Below are 20,912 nucleotides of genomic sequence, written 5' to 3'. Positions count from 1 at the left end.
ATAACTGTTTTATATTTCAATATATTTAAAAAAAACAATGTATTCCTGTGATGGCAAAGCTGGATTTTCAGCATCATTATTCCAGTCTTCAGTGAAATTATTCTAATATGCTGGTTTGGTGCTTAATTACTATTATTATCAAGTTGAAATCTATTTTTGTTGCTTAATTCTATTGTTACAAAACAAATAAATGCTGCTCTTCTGAACTTTCTATTCAAAGAATCCAGAATTTTAATTTAAATGCTTTCCACAAAACATTAAGCATCAAAAACTGCAGCGAATCAGTTTTTAACATTGATATTAATAGGAACCATGATTTATAATTGAGCACCAATAACAGATGATAACATATGAGCAGCAAATCAGCATATAAGAATGATTTCTGAAGGATCATGTGACACTGAAGACTCCTGAAAATTCAGCTTTGCCATCACATAAATAAATTACATTTTAAATCATATTAAAACAGAAAACAGTTATTCCACATAGTAATAATATTTCACAATATTTCCAATTTAACTGTATTTTTGATTAAATAAATGTAGGCTTGAAGAACTAAAGAGCCTTCTTTGAAAAAAAAAAAAAAAAAAATCGAAACTTTTGACTAGTAACTTATGTTTTTGACCCCTACCTTCTATGATGTGTAAAGATCTCAGAGATGGGGCGTTCGAGCGGTTAAGCTGTGCTGATTTGATTCCTAATTCAGAGTGAGGAGCCTTTCTGGGTGCTGGTGAAGAACCGACAGCTGCTGAAGCTGCGTTCACCCTACAGGACTCCTCCCAATCCACACGGCCCGTGTCCTCTCTTGAGCTGGAGTCTGGACTGCTGGTGCAAGTGGGGCCCTGAGGCTCGCCGGAGGACGGGGAGGAAGGGACATGTCGCAGGCCGGGGAAGGGGGGCTTGTCTTTGGGCTGTGGAGAGGAGCAGGTTTTGGAGGAGCTGTTCTGCTCTGAGGAGTGGGAGGAGAGGGAGTCCATGCTGCCGATTGGAGTGCTGCCTGAACTACTGCTGAACGTGTCACCTGCAGGGGGAGTATGAACATGTGCTGTGGAGACATATAACAGCTGAAACCTGATTTGATTTCCTTATACATCAGCCTATTAAAGCTGCATTCCGTAACTTGTTTATGTTAATCTTCAATTGACTGGTTTCAAAATATTAAAATGAATTTCTGACGTTAGCATAAAACACAGAGGATGTATTCTCAGCAGTGAATGTGAAATGTGAGGGTGGCCGTTGGTGTGAGACTCACTGTCCGCGTCTGCCAGGCACATTGAGGGTGTGTAGAGGCTCTTGGGTTTGCGTGATCCAGATGAGAGACAGATGGCTCTGCTCCTGCGAGACTCCGGACGAGAATGAAGCTGTGGCAGGGGAATGTTAGGTTCCGGCGCTTGATGAAATATCTGTGAAGACAAAAATGAAGGAATAATAATAATCATTTGATTCGGCGAGGATGCATTCAATTGATTAAAAGTGACCGTAGACACTAGACTTCTATTTCAAACAAATGTTGCTCTTTTTGAACTTTCCATTCATCAAAGAATCCTGGAAAAGAGAACGCATCACAGTTTTCACAAAAATAGATGTTTTCAACATTGATAATACTAAGAAATGTTTCTTAAAGCACTAAATCAGCATATTAGAATGATTTCTCAAGGCTCCTATGACACTGAAGATTGAAAAATCAGCTTTGCCATCACAGGAATAATTTACATTGAAAAATATATTAGAATAGAAACAATGTTTTTTTTTTTTATGTGTGTATATATATATATATATATATATATATATATATATATATATATATATATATATATATATATATATATTTTATAAAAATAAAAAAAAATAATTAGTCAAAAGATTTTTAAACGTAAAAAAAAGGCTTTTTTTTTTTTACGAATTCTCTTATGCTCACCAGAAAAATACAACAAAAGCAGTAATAGTGTGAAATATTTGTACAATTTAAAATAACTGCTTTTTATTTGAATATACTTTAAAATTGTACTTATTCCTATCATTGCAAAGCTGATTTATTTTTAGCACCATCACTCCAGTTTTCAGTGTCACATGATCCTTCAGAAATGATTCTAACATTATGATTTGCTGCTATGAAGTGTAAGAGACTTCTTTTAAAAAAACATTAAAACATATTCTGAAAGTTAGTCTATATAGACATCTGCAGATATACATACAGTTTGAATGTATCATTTCTTACAGGGGTATGTTGTGTATTAATCTTGCCTTTTCAAAATTTTCAATGAGAATTTCTACCACGACATTTTGGAATTTGATGTTCATCATGGCAGCAACTGTTTCTTCCTGTGAGCGCATGAGCGTAGGGCCAAAGATCACTCCCAGATTGGACACGGTCATCCTGTTACTCTCACTGTGAGCGGACACACTGCAGAGACACACGTCAGTCAAATCCTCGAACCAATAACACACTTCAAATAATACTTCATTACCCCACACAACTACCTGACACCAATGAAAACTTGCATGCAGGACAAGAACGTTCTAATGCAACCTAGTGCTAGCACTAAAGTTTAAGTGGTGGAGTCCATAGATCAAGTACATCTTGTTCTTGGTTAAGCTAACGTTAGTTAAGAAGTCTTGCGAAGACGCCAGCTCCAAAAACAAAACACATGCTGGTGACCAACAATCTTATTTACAACGTTTTGCTCTAAATAACTCTACAACCTATTCCTTGAGACTAAAAATAAAGTGAGTTTAGGGAGAGAAAAGTTTTCTTTCAAAACAAAAACAAAAAAAAAAACAGTCAATGTTCAGTAATACTTGAGTAGATGTTTGATTAATATCTCCAGCATCTCTTTGTTTTTGTCAGGTAGTTTATGCACCAGCGCGTGAACTGCACACACTCTGTAGTTCTGATCATCAGATTCTGAAAGGAAACAGACCAAATATACACCATCAACACAAACTCAACACAAATATATACATATATAGACTAGCTTTTCAGTGTCTTAATGTTTAGCTTTAGAACTTACTGACAGCCAAGAGGAAGTCTGAGTGGAGCTTGTATGTCATGAGAGGGTCAATGAGACACCTAGTTGATGGAGACGAGAATAACATCTTGTTAGCTCTTCTCTCAGAAAAGCTTTTGGTTATTTTCAACTCTCTCAAATGGAGAAAGGTACACTCTATTTCAGTGTAATCTTGCTGAATTCTACAGTTCCCATCAGCATTCTTAATCTCCATTAGGAGTAATAACATCAGCCTGTAACCTGTAGCAAAACCTGAGGAACACACTAACCTCAGGTAATTTTTGAGGCCGCTGGTGATGGTTTTATTGTCCCAGGTATCTGGGTCCAGATCCATATCTGATGCTGCTTTGTGTGCTGTAATAGAAAACCAGGAACAAATGTGCAAATGCTGGAGTGATATGGAAGACCCATGGAAAACTGCTAATTCAAAAAAGTCATATTTAAAAAAATAAATAAATAAATAAAAAAGTTGCAGGAAAATGAAGGTAATTATTAGGTTTATTAATTATTTTCATGACTGTTAAGCGCACTATAAATAATTTATCATATAAAATGTATTGAATTTAATGTATGCTTATTTATTATGGCAATGATAACAAGGGATTTTTTTCATTACAGTAATGAAAACTGGAGGTGAAAATGTAAATAACTGTAAAGAAAGTTAAAAAATAAAATAAAAATAATAATAATAAAAAAAACATATTTATTTTTTGAGAATCTATCTATCCAGGAAAGAGATGTCCTTGTGAAGGTGGTGGGGGGGGGGTATCATGTTTTTGAAAATTTTAAATATGATTATATTATACAATTCCAGGAAATAAAATAAAAATTCCATATATAAAATAAAAAAATTTCAATTTTTGTTTCATGGTGACATGGTGTTTAAAGTTTAAGTTGGTCTGTAAAACTTTTACACTTGATTTAGGTTTACTGACTAAATCCAGACATTAATTCAGATCTTTCAGAACAAGATTAATAGCCACCAGATGTAACGTTAAGCTCCAACATAAATTCATTTGACAATGTTTTTGCAAGACTGGGGGACTGCTTCAGAGCGAAGGATTTTTGCGATCTGTCCTGGATCACACATTTATTTGTCTGGTTCTGGAGGCTAACATTAGATGTGTAGAGTGAAGTAACTTACAGAAGACTGTGGACATGAGCTTCTGCACTTTTGAGTTTATTCCACCGACTCTGTACAAACCCATTGTGTTGAGCCCTGTTGAGAGGAGAATGTGTACAGTACATACAGAACATACACAAATATAAACACAGCACACATGCATAATTACTCTCAATTTTGAAAGAGAGAGACCACATGACGTATGAATGAGTTTATCTGATGTCAGATGTGACCTATTATACCCAGTGTTGGGGGTAACGCATTACAAGTAATGTGAAGTTATGTAATCAGATTACTTTAATAAGTAAAGTAATGCATTACTGTTTAATTTACAAGAAAGTATCTGAGTTACCTTTTTTAAAAAAAGTAACACCAGTTACTTTGTTTTTCCATTTATTGACTGACAAGTCTCCTGTCCCTATATTGGGACAGGATATATTGCGCTATTTGAACATGATATAGTTCTAGACTAAATGTGAATGTGCATTAACTCATCTTACTTGTAAAAAAACAAATTTAGTATTCATCAAAATGAATGAATGAATGAATTAAAGTCAGAATATGATGCAAACCTGCAATAATTAAATATGTTAAATAACACATATGTATCTAATCTCATTTTATTAACTAATGTCTTTGCTGGTGACCTTTGATGATCCAGTTCAACCATACTAATAATCAAAAATGACTTTAAATATGTTTTTTTATTTCTGAAGAGTGTTGAACATTCTTCTACTGTGTTCTACCGTACAGACGTGAATTTACTTTTCCGTCAGTCTGAGGTTTATACATTACACTTTTTGGTGTGAAAGGGATATTTGGGTAACACTTTAGAATAAGGTTCCATTAGTTAATGTTAGTTAATGTATTAATTAACATGAACAAACAATGAATAATACATTTATTACTGTATTTATTCATCTTCGTTAATGTTAGTTAATGAAAATACAGTTATTCATTGTTAGTTCATGGTAATTCACAGTGCATTAACTAATGTTAACAAGCACAACTTTTGATTTAAATAATGCATTAGTAAATGTTGAAATTAACATGAACTAAGACTTATAAATGCTGTAGAAGGATTGTTCTTGCTTAGTTCATGTTAACGAAAGTAGTTAACTAACATTAACTAATGGAACCTTATTCTAAAGTGTTACCGATATTTGCTATAAAAATAACTTCTTATTTTAAAAACAATCAAGCCCTGCTCATATTTAAAAATAAGGCAAATGTAATGCATCACATTACTTGCCATAAAAAGTAACATAATTAGTTACATTTTTAGGGAGTAACGGAATATTGTATTGCATTACTTTTAAAAGTAACTTTCCCCAACACGGATTACACCAAATAGAAAGCTTTTACCAACTGATGTAAGATAAGATAATTTTTTAAAAATCTTTTTAATTTTGACTACGTAAACATTATTAATCAATAATACAGGTGCATGTTGTGGAAATTTTTATTTCAGTAATTCAACTCAAATAGTGAAACTCATGCATTAAATAAATTCACACAGACTGAAGTAGTTTGAAGTCTTTGGTTCTTTAAATTGTGATGATTTTGGCTCACATTTAACAAAAACCCACCAATTCACTATCTCAACGAATATGTTGACATGCCAATCAGCTAATCAACTCAAAACACCTCCAAATGTTTCCTGAGGCTTCAAAATGGTCTCTCAGTTTGGTTCAGCTACACAATCATGGGGAAGACTGCTGATCTGACAGTTGTCCAGAAAACAATCATTGAGACCCTTCACAAGGAGGTTAAGCCACAAACATTCATTGCCAAAGAAGCTGCTGTTCACAGAGTGCTGTATCCAAGCATGTTAACAGAAAGTTGAGTGGAAGGAAAAAGTGTGGAAGGAAAAGATGCACAACCAACCGAGAGAACCGCAGCCTTATGAGGATTGTCAAGCAAAATCAGTTGAAGAATTTTAGAGAACTTCACAAGGAATGGACTGAGGCTGGGGTCAAGGTAGTGTCAAAGAATTTGGCTACAGTTGTTGTATTCCTCTTGTTAAGTCACTCCTGAACCACAGACCAGAGGGGTCTTACCTGGGCTAAGGAGAAGAAGAACTGGACTGGTGCCCAGTGGTCCAAAGTCCTCTTTTCAGATAAGAGCAAGTTTTCATATAATTTGGAAACCAAGATCCTAGAGTCTGGAGGAAGGGTGGAAAAGCTCATAGCCCAAGTTGCTTGAAGTCCAGTGTTAAGTTTCCACAGTCTGTGATGATTTGGGGTGCAATGTCATCTGCTGGTGTTGATCCATTGTGTTTTTTGAAAACCAAAGTCACTGCACCTGTTTACCAAGAAATCTTTGAGCTTCCTTCTGCTGACCAGCTTTTTGAAGATGTCGATTTCATTTTCCAGCAGGAATTGGCACCTGCCCACACTGCCAAAAGCACCAAAAGTTGACCTGACTTGCAAGCAAACTCACCAGACCTGAACCCCATAGAGAATCTAATAACGCCGAATTGAGGCAGTAATTAAAGCAAGAGGAGCCGCTACCAAGTACTGAGTACATGTACAGTAAATTAACATACTGTACTTTCCAGAAGGCCAACAATTCAAAATTTTTCTTAAGTATTCTAATTTGCTTTAATTTGCTAAATGTGAGCCAAAATCATCACAATTAAGAGAACCAAAGACTTAAACTACTTCAGTCTGTGTGCATTTAATTTATGTAATACATATGAATCAAAATTTGTGTTGAATTACTGAAATAAATGAACTTTTCCAAGACATTCAATTACACACAAACACACATTCATACTCCAGTAAACACATCTCACCTCTCACCTCCACCAGCTCTATACACTTCCTCACAAAATTAAAGCCAGCTTCATTTAAATATGCTGCAAGAGATGGGTGAAAAGAAACAACATATTCAATAGATGGATTTAGCTCGTGTCACACTCTGGGGGATACTGCTTACTCTGGATGTCATAAATGTAATGCTATCGACCTTGTACAGGGAAATGAGAGAGCAGAGACACACAAAGGGTGAAGGGAAGGGAAACAGAACACACTATCTGAATCAGTGTGTGTTAAACACGTAATCTGATGAGACAATGTGAGGTCAGACTCAAACGTCAAGCTCACTCTGATTAAAAAAAAAAAAGAAAAAAAAAAGAGGCAAGACCTAATATAAAACAAAATGAATTAATAATACTGTGGCTGTGCTTAAAGACTTAAATACTTACTCTCCTCTTTCTTGCTCAGAATAGCAGGAAGGTTGTAGATCTGAAAGAGAGAAAAAAAATATTACTGCACGTAGTTAATTGAAAATTGCTTGTTGAGCAATAAAATCGCAGATAAACGGCATATTAATTATTACATCTTCTAACCAAAATATCTGGACTTGAGGATCTTCAGAAGCTTGAATCAATACAGAAGCAAATGTCAAGATTGAATTAAATCAGGCAAGAAATTAGCTTCAGGACTCACCGGCTCTTTGCCATCCATAGCTTCCAGCCAGAGTCTCCTGTTGGACTCAGACGGCGCTTGTAGAGTGATAATGCCATGCCTGAAGACAACACAGCACTTAAAAGTCTGACATGCTCTGGAAATATCTTACTCATCTACCTAATATAGTTCCTGAATAGAACCTTTTCTTTGTATATGTTTAGAGAAACTGAAGAATGTAAAGGATTTAGACCCAAATTAAATGGTGCCTCGTGATATACAATTCACCCCAAAATAAAAATGGTGTCATCATTAACTCATCCTGATGTCATTCCAAATCTGTATGACTTTCTTTCCTCTGTGGAATGTAAAAGAAGATATTTTGAAGAATGTTGGTTACCAAACATTTTTGGTTACCACTGACCTCATACCATAGTATAAAACTTTTTTCAGTAAATGATGACAGAATTTTCTGGATTTTTGGATGGTTGTGTGGCAACCTGTATGACTTTCTTGCTTAAATGGAACACAAATAATGTTCAAACTGCTTTTTTAGCAGCACACAGATTTTGCACTGATCTTATTGATTTTAATTTATTTAAACTTTTATTGAGGTTTTGTTTCATTTTTAGAGCTTGACCGCTCCTGGTGACTGTTTGCTGTTGTTTTACGAAAAAAAGAGCAGCGTGAACATTTTTCAAAACATCTGCTTTCGTGTTCCCAAAAAAAAAAAAAAAAAAAAAAAGTCATATGAATTTGAAATTGCATTATGTGTTTGTGGCTAATTATTTCTTGAAATTTTTTGAAACTAAAATCAAAACTGATGTCTTAATTTTCAATTTCCCAAGCTCAGTAAATCGTATGGGAAAAAATATACATGAAAGTACTACTTCATTTATTTAAACATCAATTTCATTATATTCTATATTGACACTCATTTAGAATCACAAGGATGAATTAATACAACCATAAATATTACCCATGAGTTTTTTTACACATGATTTGACAGCATTTGCAGTAACTTTAAGGTGAACATTAGAGCGAGCTCATAGCCATTAACACGCTCCTCGCAGAATATACAGCCATGCCTATGCAACAGCTGTCACTAATATCTGTGCATGGCTAAACGAGATATACCCTCACTTATGCTTTGATTATTATCCCTCTTGTTAGGGCAAGCACGCTGCAGAGCAGTTCAAAGGTAATGGATGGAGTGTTTCCTGAGAGGAGATTTGTGTACGCGAGCAAGTGTATGCATATCATATCAGTTATAATGGCTTTGAATTGTGAACTTCTGAACAACTTTGTTCCAAAACATAGTGAGCTGCCTTGCTTGCTTTTTAAAATAACATAAAACCTTATTAGTGACTGATTAAAGGAATATACATTTTATTATAATGTGTTTTAACGTTACCATTGATGAGGATTGTAGTAATAATTTCAGTCCGTAAATGCAAGAATTATATTTGCAATGGTTCTATTTTGGAAAATCCAATATAATTCAGACCAAATGAAACCCAAATGAACTAAAGAACTAAAGGCATTTTGGGCCTTTGCATTGGATGATGCCTTAAAATGTTTTCTTGGTCCATCTTGTCCTAACTCTAGCCTGGTGTGGCTATAACTAATGTTGATTTGATGATGTGATGTTTGCTCCTTGATGTCAAGCGATAATGTGATTTCCAGATCAAAAATCACTCAGCCAGTTAAATCAAATCAAACTGTTTACACCAATTACAGGTGCAGGCAATGTGTTGGATTTTCAACATGCAATCCTTTAAAACCACCGGAGTGAGAAATGAGCTTTGATCAGCGTGGGGTTTCGAATGCATGAGATCACAAGCAGCGCACATGCACTAAAACATGCTTCTGGGCTGGTCACATACCGGGCTTTACAGAAAAATTGCAGTGGTCTGAAAAGAGATCCACGATAGATGGTATTTCTAGATTGAAATAAACACAGAGAAGGGACAGGGGAAATGGGCACATACAGCACAAGGTAAACTGTCAGAAAAACAACAGTGCAACCTTACACTAGGTGGAAAAGTTCATGAACACACAAGAAGTTACATTTGCTACACACAGATGGACTGAGTATTAGTAGAATGTGCACGTTCTAATATGCATGCACAAATGCTTACATATTTGCCACCTAATATCGTAAGACTGTGCCATGAAGGCAGATGTAAGTAAAAAAGGAGAAAATTATACAGCTAAAATATACAGAAGACAGATAATATAGTGTGAAATAAAAGACACAAGAAGCATGCAGGAAATAGAAATGCAGGCCACTCTTAAAACAAGAAGGAAAAATTCATATTTGAGAAATAGAAGCTATAGCACGTTAAAAGGAGCAGGAATTCATCCAAAAATGAAAATTTGGTTTTCATTTACTCTCCCTCTATTAGTTACAAACCTGTATGACTCGTAAAACACAAAAGGTGATATTAGAAAGAATCAGACAGTCACACAGGTTCACAACAACATGAGGGTGAATAAAAATGTCCAAAATGTCCATTTTTGGGTGAAATATTTCTCAGGGAGTGAAACGCCTGTGCTGTGTTGTCAGTGCAGACACCCACCTTTCAACCACCTCAATGTCAAAACAGAAGCGCTTATCAATCGAGTCAGTCTTCCTCCTGATACAGGACTTCAGTCTGAACTTCTCTGTGGGATTTGACATGACTCCGTTCTGTGAAAAGAGAGGGACAGAAAGTTAGGACCTGAGGCAAACCGCAACTCCTGTTGCAGCTCCTACGGACACTAAAACATGAACATCTTTGTACCTGTTTAGCTGGGGGTTTTGCCTCTGTGTTGCACATGCTGAATGTGTTGCAGCCTTTTTCGTATGTACAATAATGGCGTGTCCATGTGCATCCCAACGGCCCTGCAACACACACATGAGATGTGCATACTTGCTTGGAAAAACATAATCATGTGTAAGCGCTCAAACTCTAAAATATGAATGAATGACAACACACACGCACACACACACACACACACACACACACACACACACACACACACACACACACACACACATATATACACCTTTTGTGAATATTACAGTTATTACAAAAATAAGGAAATAGATTTACAATAACACATTTCATTATAGATACCCAAGCAAATCATGACTACAGCAAACTCAGTTTTCTTCTATTAGCTTTAATGTACATTTTTATTACATTTATAGAATAATATAGAATGTTTAATTCAAATGATTAAAAAGGTGTGAATTTGATATTTATCTCTACTTTTTATTTCTTTACTGTGGTCATTTAATGCGTTTTCATTTTACAATCTACAGACAATAAAAAAATTATAAATTATATTATACAATATTTGTTTTGTAATAACTGTGTGTTATGCATCCATCCACAAGAGGGCAATACAATCCTTTTCTAGACCAAGTCTTTCACTGTCTTATCTGAGATTTTATAATATTAATCAAATGCAATCTAACTGTTTACATGAGGACAGCAATTTAATTCTGGCATTTCCTCTGCAGCAGGAAGGAAAAGGAAAAAAGACAGGATAAGACCAGAGTGAGGTCACTTAGGGAAGATAAAAATGAAGATGCATGTAAACCAAATTCTAGACTTATCATATTTTTAAAAAAGTGTTTGGTATGGAAGGCCTCAGACTGTCTGTCCTTCTGTTTGCTCATTCTTAGAGCCTAAAAGATTGTAGTCAGTCCATTTAACACTCACGTTTCTCCTGGATATAGAGGTAGCCTTCCATTGTCCACTGGCCTGGGGGCTTCTGGTCTTGATCTGCAGATCGGACTCTGTTCATCAGATTTTCTACTTCTTGCTTGGTGCTCAGAAAGTTGTTTCTTGTCTTCATCCAACAAACAAAAACACATGTATAACAACAGATCATGGGAATCGTGTGACAGCACCGCAACTGCCATTTTAGAATAAGATTTAATGTGAAAGATTAAATCCAGACATGGGACTGAAATAAGTATAGAGTAATAGACATCTACAGTATACAGAAATGCAAAGGAAAGAGAAGCTTTGTTGTAAAAGATATAGCGAATGATTTATAAACTAATACATTTAGATGTTTGCATACAATCAGCTCCATATGCATGGCTTTTTCAAACTTGCTCAGTAACTCACCAGGTACAGTCTCATGAAACACAAGTCATGATGAAAGAGCTCAAAGATTTGTAGAAGCAAGCTAAAAAGACATGGTTGCTTCAGTAAATGCATTTTTACACTACGTGCATGCTAACACTATCGGTTAGGTTTAAGGTAGGGTTTAGTGTAGATGGTACACTATTTTCGAATGCAAAATAGTATTCAAATTTTTGTGCCAATCACAGATATTTCATTTTTGAACTGGCCCTTTAAGTACAAAGCCAGCATAATAAAAACATTGCCAGAATCACAATGATCTGTTTCAGAAAAAAAAAAAAAATGAAATTTTTGCCCATTTGACTTCGAATACTTTTTTATTGCTTCAAATTAAAGTTTGTTAAGTCGTGACAACTTTTTCTCAACTTTACTTAAGATTTTTTTAAAGATTTTTTTTTAACATGCTTAGGCGCCTATTGTATCCGTTAGCATGATTATTTTTTCTTCCGCTACAAGTCTATGGAAGCCTATGGAATCGCTTGCGGGAAAGTTGTGAGATTTGGCACACTGATAGAGGACAGAGGGAAAAGTTACCATGGCAAATTTGGAGTCTTTAACTCAAACTCTCTAGCGCCACCACTTGTCTAAACTTTCAAAAATGTTATGCTAATAACTTTTGAACCATAAGCCACAAAATTTTAATACACAAAACCAAAATTAAAAATCGTAAAATGAGTTTTTTCACTTTTCAATTGATTGTAAAAATTACTTTTTCGAACTCGTCCTAGGCCATTGAACCAATTGCCATGAAAATGAAACCATATCATCTTCAGACCTCACTGGCAAAAATTTATGGAATTCAAGCTGATTAGTCATACCCTTTTTGAATAGCACGAGAACGAATTCTACGAAAAGCCTGCAAAAGTGGACGTGAGGCTATATCTCCACAACGGCATGACCTGAGACTACCTGAAGTGTTTTGGCGCTGTGCCCCCTAGTGGTCAGCAGATATGAAAACTGCATATTTTTGCTCATAACTTCTGAATGCTTTGGCCAAAAATCACAAAACTGGTCTCTTTAGATTTGGTGCATCATGCCCATGTCAGCCATTTTGGGCATCGGCCATTTTGAATTATGTTCTAAAATGCTGTATTTTATGAACGCATTAGGATATCATTACGAAACTAATTTGATTAACTATTATTGAAACTATTGATATATCCCTTGGATCATGACGTGAACACAGATACTAATTATACCAATATTGGCTGAACTTCCTTTCCACAATTTAGATTCATGTTGACAACCTACTTTTTCAAACTCCTCCTAGATCTTTGGTCCGATTTTCACCAAATTTGTAAAGAGCAGTGTTGGGAACGTTACTTTAAAAAAGTAATTAGTCATAGTTACTCACTACTTGTTCCAAAAAGTAACTGAGTTAGTAACTGAATTACTCTATAATAAAAGTAACTCGTTACCAGGGAAAGTAACTATTTGCGTTACTGTAAAAATAAAAAATAAAAATTATTAAAAAATTGCTACATGTCAGAGAATTTCTCAGTTTTCACAAGTCAGTTGAAATGAGTAAAACAGACAGGTACATAATTTTCAATATTTATTGCACGTCAACAGACAGAGTTTTATCCTGCACTTCAAGTATTATCTTTGTAAGAAAAGTGTTTTTGGCCACTAGCTTTGTAGATGCGTGTCACACATTACATGCACATTCTTCCCTTTGACCACAATGAATTTGAAGTAGTGCTTATATCTCCACCTTGAAAATGTCAACTTTTCATAGGATTGCTCCTGACTCGCCATCTCTGCTGCGAATCTCTGTGTAGCTGTTGCGTGTGTGTGTTTGGCGCCGCTGGCGCAGCCGCGTGTGCCGGCATATGTGTTAAAACACTGGTTCTGATTGGCTACCATGAAACACATGACTCTGCCTTAGCCAATCACAACCGCAATCACAATTAACCCACCTGCTCACTTGCTGTGTGAGCCAGGGGTCCGTTTGGATTGCATAGTTTATTAAATCAATGCATAGTAACACACCGCATTTAACGTTCAGTAACGTTAACGGCGTTGTAACGACGGGAAAAGTAATTAGTTAGATTACCGCGTTACTGAAAAAATAACGTTGTTACCTAACGCAGTTCTTTTAAACGCCGTTATTCCAAACACTGGTAAAGAGTAATAAACCATTTATTGTATTTTACAAAAATGCTAATAACTTTTGATTTTATTAGGCTATTGTTATTTTAAAACTGGTCTCAAAATATTCCTTGGGTCATGCCAACAACACATATACCCGTTTTTGACAGCTTGCTATTGCTTGTGTTGGTCTAAAAGTGAATTCTCTCTCAACAAACAATCATCAACAGCTACGAGGTGAATCAACTGTGATTTTAAACAAAAATGGATTTGAAAATCAGACGACAAGAGACAATCACACAGAAAACATTCAGGAGCATAGAGACTAGTCATCAACACTGCCCTCTGACTTTTATTGAATAAAAGCAAAATTTCTCTGCAAAGAGGTGATATTGTTGATATTTCAAATTGTGCACTGCAAACATCAATGGAGTTTCCATGCAGGCAAGATGATCCGCAGCTAGGGGTTTATTAAACGATTCTCTGAAATACTTGATTCTGATTGTCAATTGCAGCATTCCAAGGTCTAATGTTTCCTGATAATGACTGTCGTCAATACCAACGCTGTATAACAGACAGCTCATTCTGATATCTGAAGCTGGCACTTCTTTTATCTCTTAACACACCGCAGACTCATTATCTCTTGTTACGTTCAAATTCGACTGGTGCCATTTTGTGTGCCATTTAGCATTTGTGGTGAAAATTAAATCGGAAGATTTCAGTAATAGTACTGCAGTAATGTGTAGTGCTAATGGAATATTTTGACTCAATTCAATATTTTGTGTCCAATTATTTACTTATGTGGTAAGCAGCCTCATAATAAGCTGGATAATGTAAAACCAGCTGGTTGTTATCACAAAATAAAACCCTCCGGGTGATAAAAGACCTGATTAACCCTGTCTGGGTATATTTTTCAATAACAACCAGTTGGACATGCTTTATCCATTACTTAACAAATGCACACCTAGCCATGAATGCCTCATATATATATATTCATATACTGTATGTACACACTAAGTGCATTCAAATTATCTTTCACAGTTTGCTGTAAAGAAATGGCTTCATCTCCTTTTCTCCTCTAGAGATACTGACATCACAGCCAAATACATCACTGTGAATTATCAATGCCACTCGTACAATATTAAAGGTGCTTGTCCTGCGGTAGTGAATTACTGTTAAGGCTAATGCCTCACGTCTTCACAGCATTGTTGTTTCAGCCTATACATGCCGCAGTGCTGCTGCACTGGTCTTTTGTGCTTTAGAACAGGCTGACATTTTGTGACACCACATCTGCTTTGAGTTTATAGTGACAGTGATGCAATGAAAGGGTCAAAGGTCACGGCGCTCAGACACCGAGATGCTGACGAGCAGCAGGAAGTGGTTTTATTACAGGCCAATATTGATCAAAGACACACGGAGCATGTCACATCATAAAAAAGAGAGGGCAAAATGGACGCAAAACATTTTATATGTGCCAGGCATAACAACATGTGGCTTTAAATATATTTTCTAAAGTAAAACCATTTTTGGTCAACAGTAAGTGAAAAAGTGAAAGAGAAGCTGCATGACTCACAAGAGATGTACTGTACTTACATTCTGTAGGTTAAACTGTAGCTGTTGTTTGTAGGGCTCAAAATCGTGGGCCAGCTCGTAACCCTCATGGTAGAATGTGAACAGACCCTGTAGGAAGGCCAAGAGCTGCAACCCGAGCAAAATATAAGTGCAACAAGATGTAAATAACAAGTTTCCATCATATGCCTGTTACATAACATCTCTACCTCTTTCTCAGTGCAACACAGAGATTTCACAATGTTTTGTGTAAGTTTGTAAATTCTGAAGGTTTTACATAACTGTTCAGTCAAAAGACTGACAAGACTTCACACAAAATTCATTGTAAAGTTCTCTAAATACTGCTACACAATACAAAGTGTATTTATCCTGAACAAAAGACAGAATTAATTAATTAAATACATAAATAGTACTTTTGTAAAATGTTAAAAATTATGTGCATTGACTTAATAAGAAAACTGTAGTCTTAATAAAAACCCTTCATTTTACATGGAGTGGGTCCCCTCATGGGGACAGCCATGTTGAGATCACATGACCAGCCAAATACTATTTTGCTGTATTTCTGTAAATCTTCTGTAAATTCTGTTGCTGGATTTTTTTCACTGACAAATAAAAATAAATATTGCCTTCCGGTGAATAGTCCATTTCTACAGTAGCATCGGTAACAGGAAACTATTCCTTTTGCATGTTTCTGCATCCACACCACTAGGTGTCAGTACAAGTCAGATTTGGAGAAGTGACGCATGCTATGATTTTTGAAAATAAAATTACTGAGAAGGCATTTACTTAATTTACCAAATTAACTATTGAGAAAAAAAGGTTCCTGCATAGAACTGACGTACACTGAAATTAATAATTTTCCAGTTATTGGTTTTTGGAGCATGTTTTACAAGAAAATAAAATTTCAGTCCATCTATTTCAAAATTTCATGCTTAAATCAATGTGTTACTCGCATTTTTATTGTAATAGCTTGTGAAATTTAATAGCAATTTCTGAGTGAAAATTGTTTCAAAACCATTTTTTTTTCAGTGCACGATGAATGCATAACGTTATGACTAAAGCCCCATTTATTAATCATTACAGTTATCCCAGCTCTCTCATACTTAACGCTTATTCAAAAATTTGACTTTCTGATAGTGACTTTAGCAAAAGTCACAACCTGAAACTCAAGATCAGACCAGAATGCGGTGCTTCTGGGAGATTAACAGCATCTTTTTCCCATTTCAGGTGATAAACAATGGATGCACCTCTAAATCTACACAGCACATTCTCTGCCTCATTTTATCACAGACATATATGCATATAAATATGCTTAATGCAGAAATGAGTCATGCAAATTCTGCCCACTGCTGTAATATGTGAGGTCCAGCTGTTGTGTATTTCACGCGAGCTGTCCGCTGGGTGGAGATTTAAAAGGTAAAACATTAAAAGGGCTGAAAAAAAGAACAAAGATCTGTTCTTCTCCTGCGTTTAATAGCAAAAATATTTCAGTCATTGTTTCAAGTTAAAAGGAAGGATCAAGTCTGCCTCAAATGTTCCTTCAAAGATTCATTAGAAGAACTTGACATCATGGATAACAGCTCAGATCATTGATAATGGACCAATTTGAGTGAACAAGTTTAAGCTCATATTAAAATGTGTGACTTTTGGTTGCAGTTATCTGGTCAAATATGAGCACAGTCCCAGACTCTTCTAAAATTCCAGAGGAGACATACTTGAGGTTAATGAGGTCTTTTCTGGAGAAAAATCTGAGAAGCAGAAGGTATCATCAGAAATCTCAATATATCTCATTGCTGCTTAGAAAAAGATCTCATTTGAGATTTTTCTTTCCTATTGGATTGAATTTAAATTGATTTTTTTTTTTACATGCCAGTGCATGTTAGGTTCTCCTAAAAATGCAAAGTCATCATTGACTCTATCATTATGTTGTCCCAACTTTTTTTTTTTTTCTGTGGGAGATATTTTTAGAAATGTCTCAATTTCTTTTTTCCCATTCGATGAAAGTCAATGGCAACCAAAAACTTTGATTAGCAACATTCTTCAAAATACCTTGTCTTCCACAGATAAAGAAAGTCATCAAGGGTTTGGAACAATACGACAGTGAATTTTTGAGTGAACTGTACCTTTAATAGATCAGGGGTTATTGTGAAACAGGAAATGAGTAAGATGTAAGTTGGCACGACCACGTCAGTGGTCATAAACTGTCCAGCTACTTTCTGTTCACTACAAAACCATTATTGACCAGATGGATTGATTTTCGTTGTATTACACTGCATGAAGGGCTTCTGATTTCTTTTATAATAGACACATTTGAATACATGTTTTTTCTTGTGCTTATGTGCATAAGAGTGGCTTTGTATGTATTTGTGGACTTCAAATTTAACATAAGAGGTGATTTTATGTATCACACAGATCTTACCGGCTCAACAAATTCAAATTTCTTCTTCTCTTGAACCACCTGGATTTTGAAGACGTATTCTAGAGAGGCATCATAAAAGAGCTGCCTTTCCTTATCAATCTGGGCATCAGCCTGCAAACAAACAAAGAGCGCTGTTACCGGAGAGACGGACAGAAAGTGATGGCTGCCAGGCTTGTACACTCATTTGGACGTGTTTGGGCTTTGGTTAATGGTTACATGCGAGAATTTCTGGCTCAGCTTTGTGAGAATGTGAGTGATGACAAGCTACAAAAATGCACAGGAACATCTTTGAACAGCATGAAAAATAAAAGAACTAAAGCTTTTAAACACTGATGTTTTCTAGAGGATTATACATCCAAAAATGGAAAAAAAAAAGCAAAGAAAAAAGAAAACACCAAGGACTATAAAAACTATAAAGGTTAAGATGCCTAGTCCTACCTCATCTAAAAATGTGATCATGAGCGATTTACACAGTTTCAGTTTTACACATGCTGTTGATTCTGTTTTAATAAATAAATAAATGTGAACAGTTGTCTATCTTGCATTGGTTTGCAGACTACATTTTGATTGGTCTTTGTAGTTACTGGTTCAGAAAGCAAGATGTCATGATGGTCAGACACTTCAAATGCAGCACTAACTTAAGCTTACTATAATGCTTTTGATGCCATGTAAGCACTGGTATTTCCTTCAGTACATGCAAATCTAGCCTAATTTGTGGAATGATTCACCTCTTGGAGAGCTGATTCTTTTTTTCTGGACGACAGGTTGAGATGCTTTTCCAGTGAGGAATAGTACTTTTCCGCCTCCTTGTCAAATTTCTTCTTCCCCTCCTATGAAAAACACATTGTTACTGGCATTATATTAGCATTATTAAAGCAGCTTAAAGTCTGATATGTAAACTGTAAAATTACCAGAGCTGTAACTAATAAAAAATACAGAGCAATGACTCAAAAATAATTCAACGTTTTTCTCCAAACTGACTTTTTAGTGGTTTTTAGTGTATTAAGTCAGTCACACAGGTGTCCTAAAAGAGCTACCACAGGTGTAGGGAAACACATTAACTACGAACACGTTACACTAACATTTGACAACAAAATGTGTCTGTGCTCTGCCTATCAGGCCATAAGATGGCACTCTAATACTTTAGCACACAAACCCATTCCTTTCTCCAAATGAGAGACAGTATGCAGTTACTGTTATAGAAACAGTTTAGCCCATAATTAAAATATTCCATGTAAATAAATATATTGTCACTAAACCAAGCGTTAAGATGATTATATACTTAATCACACATAGTTACAAGATACTGATCTCTTTCTGTTCTCAACAGTCACAGAAGAGCAAATCACAGCACTCTTTTGAAAATATGCACAATTGCCTTCACTGCCATTTAAATCCAACTTCGAGAGTTTATGGGTCAACTATTATTAAGATTACATTCCCTGACAGATGCATGCAGACAGAAAAGTCAGATTTGAGTCTAAATGCTGACTCAGTGACACTGGTAGTATGGTATGTACCCTTTGATAGACAAGCTTCTATGGAAATGCACACTGCAAGAACTGTTCTCTCAAGCATACCAGAGGAAACGTACAAAATCAATAAATACAAATCTAAAATTTCAGCCAAGAGAATCAAGATAGAGCAACACAAACTTACAAAGTAGGTTCAAAGTCATGGGTGTTAAAAGTCAAGATGGTATACGCTGTTTTGTCACAATACAGTCACTTTTGAAAGCCCATCAGTGCAAAAATGCTGTTTTGGCAGCACAATGGTGCGGTTACACCATTTACCAACTGGACCATGCATGCACTTGGCTGTGTCCAAAAGCTGAAAAATGCTGCTTCCACAAGTAGCATATGCACGTCCAAATCCAATGATTATGTGACCATCTTGTCTACTGAGATACCCTCATTAGGCCTAGGCGAAAAATCGATTGAATTAATTAATTTTGAATTTTTTGTTACAGGCGATTTAAAAAATAAGTAAATCAAATTTTTGTGTAATGGCGCATTTTTGGCTCCCCGGAGCTTCCATAGCGTTAGTTTCACATGGCAGTATGGCAAGCAACAACAACAACATCATAGCACACACGAAACAGCAAGCTACAACATGGCTACCTATGAGAGTTGGAAGTTTGTTCCCAAGAAAGGAATAAAATCATCTGTTGTTTGGAACTGGTATGGGTTTGCTGCGACAGACGTGGAGCAAGAGACCCCACGCTGCCTAAAGCCCATGGCAGTCAAAAGCAGCAGCACCAGCCGAATATGAAAATGGGGGTTACATTTGTCTTGCTTTTGATTAGGGCTGCTCCGATCACGATCGGCCAAGCGTTAATGCACATCTCGTCAGTAAAGCCGGTTTTCTAATCAGCGGTAAATTCTCTCAGGTGCGTGATTTCACATAGAGCAGCTGTTACCACAAGAAGCCATTGTTAACTGAGAAGATGCGCAAATCCACTTCATTTTCAACGTTTATTTGCGCATCTTCTCAGTTAACAAACGGCTCTGTGTAGTAACAGCTGCTCGATGTGAAATCACGCTCCTGAGGGAATGTACCGCTGATTAGATAACTGTCTTTTCTGACGAGATGCGCATAACGATCAGCCGATCGTGATCAGAGCACCCCTACTTTTGATTAAAATAAAAGCTAAATTTGCTTTAAGTTGTCTGCTGTTTGTACTTATTGCTTTCCTTAAGTAGCGGGGAAAATCGGAAAAAAATCGGAAATCGAATTAAAAAAAAATTTAATCGGAGATTTTATTTTTAGGCCATATCGCCCAGCCCTAACCCTCATCAGATTTTTGAAGGCAGCATAAATGTAATAATTAAATATTCAGCTCTCTCTATTTTGTTGTAGATCATTAAACCATTATGCTGCCTCAGAAATCTGTCTGAAATCATTAAGTGAGGTACCCTTTGTGTACAAATGCTGCCTATAAAGCCATTGCCCGATAGAGCAAAAGGCAACAAGTTAGCTGCCTAAGCTTTCGGACAAAGCCCTTGAGTGCTCAGAGTAATTTGTTTGGCTTCACTTACCACATGACTGTGGTCTTAGACTTTATATTGACACCTATTGGTGTGGAGACACCATTGCACAAAACAGTTTATTTAAAAAAAAAAAAACTTGCTGCACTTTTTATCAGCA

The 20,912-nt window shown here is 35.9% G+C and overlaps 1 protein-coding gene across 4 annotated transcripts in view; it reads right to left on the bottom strand.

Moving 5' to 3' along the window:
* arhgap42b (Rho GTPase activating protein 42b) overlaps positions 1 to 20,912 on the bottom strand; it is a 99,096-nt gene that overhangs the window by 7,628 nt on the left and 70,556 nt on the right. Inside the window, exons 5-21 of one of the 4 annotated variants that reach the window (XM_026231044.1) lie at positions 18,494 to 18,595; positions 17,766 to 17,876; positions 15,371 to 15,475; positions 11,255 to 11,384; positions 10,328 to 10,428; positions 10,124 to 10,233; positions 9,428 to 9,484; positions 7,584 to 7,662; positions 7,340 to 7,379; positions 6,929 to 6,991; positions 4,153 to 4,227; positions 3,278 to 3,362; positions 3,012 to 3,070; positions 2,800 to 2,905; positions 2,245 to 2,404; positions 1,253 to 1,403; positions 632 to 1,045 (exon numbers count right to left, since the gene is read on the bottom strand). In XM_026231044.1, the coding sequence (XP_026086829.1) occupies positions 632 to 1,045; positions 1,253 to 1,403; positions 2,245 to 2,404; positions 2,800 to 2,905; positions 3,012 to 3,070; positions 3,278 to 3,362; positions 4,153 to 4,227; positions 6,929 to 6,991; positions 7,340 to 7,379; positions 7,584 to 7,662; positions 9,428 to 9,484; positions 10,124 to 10,233; positions 10,328 to 10,428; positions 11,255 to 11,384; positions 15,371 to 15,475; positions 17,766 to 17,876; positions 18,494 to 18,595 (1,948 nt within the window). The remainder of the gene's footprint in view (positions 1 to 631; positions 1,046 to 1,252; positions 1,404 to 2,244; positions 2,405 to 2,799; positions 2,906 to 3,011; positions 3,071 to 3,277; positions 3,363 to 4,152; positions 4,228 to 6,928; positions 6,992 to 7,339; positions 7,380 to 7,583; positions 7,663 to 9,427; positions 9,485 to 10,123; positions 10,234 to 10,327; positions 10,429 to 11,254; positions 11,385 to 15,370; positions 15,476 to 17,765; positions 17,877 to 18,493; positions 18,596 to 20,912) is intronic. The other 3 variants (XM_026231045.1, XM_026231046.1, XM_026231047.1) reach the window with 3 other exon arrangements.

This window comes from Carassius auratus, chromosome 43 (assembly GCF_003368295.1).
Source record: "Carassius auratus strain Wakin chromosome 43, ASM336829v1, whole genome shotgun sequence".
Taxonomy (NCBI): Eukaryota; Metazoa; Chordata; class Actinopteri; order Cypriniformes; family Cyprinidae; genus Carassius; species Carassius auratus.
Note: the sequence above shows the minus strand (reverse complement) of the source record. Positions and strands in the feature narration are given on the sequence as shown.